General features: G+C 54.2%; 1 protein-coding gene across 1 annotated transcript; it reads left to right on the top strand.

Annotated features, from left to right (window-relative positions):
- Window positions 1-326: 326 nt before the first annotated feature.
- On the top strand, window positions 327-2,896 carry PUNSTDRAFT_139658 (uncharacterized protein; the record flags this gene model as incomplete). The annotated part of the gene is made up of 6 exons (XM_007389383.1): window positions 327-344; window positions 397-462; window positions 517-1,155; window positions 1,204-2,395; window positions 2,451-2,656; window positions 2,708-2,896. The coding sequence occupies 6 exons, from the start codon at window positions 327-329 to the stop codon at window positions 2,894-2,896; spliced, it is 2,310 nt and encodes a 769-aa protein (XP_007389445.1).
- Between the last annotated feature and the right edge of the window lie 28 nt (window positions 2,897-2,924).

Below are 2,924 nucleotides of genomic sequence, written 5' to 3'. Positions count from 1 at the left end.
ACCCTCTCAATTTGCGCACGGATATCCGTTGATTGGTGACACAAAGGACGTGAACGGTGGCTCTGCCATTCCTTCGACCAGCGCATCGACCGTGGCGCTTCCTGAAGAAACGGTGAGTTTGCTGCGTTGAGTTTTGTTGAGAATATGCGTTGAGTTGTGAATTCAAGAATGCGCACAGCACTTCTAGTGTCCTATCGACTGGGGCGATTGATGGAGACACGGTCAGTCCGCGCTCTTGCTTTCTCAAGGAGATTCGCTGACCTTGCAAGTGAAGGATATATTTCGTGCTTCGCAGACTGCCCTCACTGGCCAGATAACGGGCGCGAATGACAGAACTCCGGTTAGTTCGGGTGTTAGTCTCACAACGTCATACTGTCGCTCACTCGTGTATTGAAGGATCGAGGAGGTGTTTCTGGGACTGTATCGATTGGTGACGCCGCTGTTGCGGAGCCTGTGATAGCGGTAAGCCCTCAGTCGTAACTTGAGGTGATCCTTCCTAATCTTCGATTGAATCAGAATGAGGGTGACCCTCGAGCGGCGGCATTGCTGGCAAGGGCGAATAGGGCGATAGGCTTCATCGATTCGTCTCTTTACCCTGCACCAGCGCCGCATCAGACAATAGCGCACAAATCCGCGACCTCGGTTCCTGAGTGGGCGAAGATGAAAGTAGAAGCGCTCGCTTCTCGGCTGCATGCCAATTGGCGGAGACCCTCGGGGTCCCAGTCCGGCAATGGTGCAAATGTGCCTATCACATCACAACTCGGCACGACGAATACCGTTCCTAACGAGATGTCCACTGAGACGCCTAATCGTCGTCCATCTCCTCAAGCAAATTCGGAGCCGTATTCGCTGGCTTCACGTCCCGCGAGTCCTTCTACCTTACCCACGGAGGGGATTCCCGACAACAACCAATTAGTGCCTCCATCGCCGACAACACCACCAATATCCCCATTGCAACCTTCCACCACGAGCGCCTCGTATACACACATTGCGCCTGTCGATCTCATGGGAAATTCACGATCTCCCGACTCGCAATCGGTACTGGAGCACATGGATCCTGTTGTAAATAGGCATGAATACGAGATGCCTTCGTCGCCGCTCTTCACGGCTTCGCCACAACCGAAGGTTGTATTCGATGGTGTCGAGCTCACTCCGGTATGTGGGTATCCAAACTATGCTAGTACGTGCCTAATAGCCATACAGAGGCGGAATCTCGCACCGACAACGCTTCGATCGGCTTACCTTGGCCACTCGCCAACAACGCGCAAACGCACTCCTCACATAAACTTGGCAGCCCTCGACGCTCGCTCCAGGAGCACTAGAAGAAACTCGTCGAATGGACCTGGTGATGTGCTCGGAAGCCCTAGCAGCTGTTCTCACTCCGATGCCCCCGATATGAGCTCTTATGGGGACGATAACCCAGGCGTCATTGACCAGGAAGAAAGCACCTGGAAAAATGCCACTCCCAGCGTCAGCGGGCAGTCCAAGGACACCGACTCGAGCACCGGTGACGAGTCGGAGGGCGTGAAGAAGAATCACTCAAGTTCAGGTGACGACAGCTCCTCATATGAGGAGCCGGACGACGAAAGCCCGTCCGAAGTTGACGAGCTTGAGGAAGAGGCGGAACTGGAGGATGAATACGAAGGCAGTGGAACGAAGAAGACGAAGAAGAATCGCGTTCCATCAAAGAAGCGCTCAATATCCGACCGCGCTCCGCGTTCCGAGAATGCTCCAAAGAATATCGTAACCTACAGTCGCAAGACCGGCGTGATTCCTGACGGTGCGGAGGGCGAGGGTAGTGAAGTTGAAGATCGTCCGTTCGTCGACGCGCGGCCCATTGGGCGGCGCCCGGATGCTGACCGCCTGGCGAAGAAGGGAACTTCTATGGCGCCGCAGAAAACAAAAGAAGAGCGCGCCACCGCCAACAGCCGCAAGCACACCAGCGCAAGACCCCGCGAGCACGACGCCAGTGGCAACGGATCCGATGTTGGAGAGACCGAAGATGAGGTTGACACCGTCGACAGCGCCCGCACCAAGACACGAAAGACGAGCGCGGATGATGGTCAGGCGGATGGAAGGAACGGCAGATCAAAGAGGAAAGGCAAGGGTAAAGCAGGCGTTAGTGATGAAGAATCCGAGACACCCGATGATGGCAACCGCACTGGCAACACTCGCTCGAGGACCGGCTCTATCCCCCAACGTTATCTAGACGAGATAGATGACTTCATCGAGGAGATGGATCTTTTCGTTGCCGAGATGGCGAAGGCGACAGGCAGGACACCGGACGCGATCATGAAGCTAATCCTCGGACCTGATATGGTCCAACATCGAGTGACCAATCCCTGGTCCGCGTATACCTCGTGGTATTCCGAGGAGCACCGCCAGCGTGATGACGGTAAGTGCCCCGTTGCGTAGAATATGATCAGTGTCTTAATTCATTCCATTCGTAGAGTCCAGAGAGGACTTCGTGAAGCGCATGCGAGTAGCGTATCACGAGGAGATTGGCAAGTACACTGACAAGACAGAGAAGATGGCGGCCGCTAAGAAATACGTGGAGCGGTATGATCAGCTCAAGGCCGATTACCTAGAAGATCTCGCCAAGAAGGGGAAGATTGGACAGGAGTTTAATCGAGTGGTTACAGACTTGACGAAACAGGTGCGTCTGTCAGCATATCGAGCTACTATGCCTTACGCATTTTGACTGTAGGCGAAGCGGTTTTATCTCAACAACTCATTGCACGTATTTGGCTACGTCATAGATACTCGAGGTCCCTGCGGGTTTACGATGTTCGGTGGATCGCCGCAGTGGGAGCAGATCAAGACAATGTACAAGAGTGACCACTTTGGCACTCTGGCCAATTATCAGGCTGTGCTTTGGTTGGTGGCATTGCGATAATCGTGTACGCGTGGGGTTATTCATAGAG

This window comes from Punctularia strigosozonata (assembly GCF_000264995.1).
Source record: "Punctularia strigosozonata HHB-11173 SS5 unplaced genomic scaffold PUNSTscaffold_101, whole genome shotgun sequence".
Lineage (NCBI taxonomy): Eukaryota > Fungi > Basidiomycota > Agaricomycetes > Corticiales > Punctulariaceae > Punctularia > Punctularia strigosozonata.
Note: the sequence above shows the minus strand (reverse complement) of the source record. Positions and strands in the feature narration are given on the sequence as shown.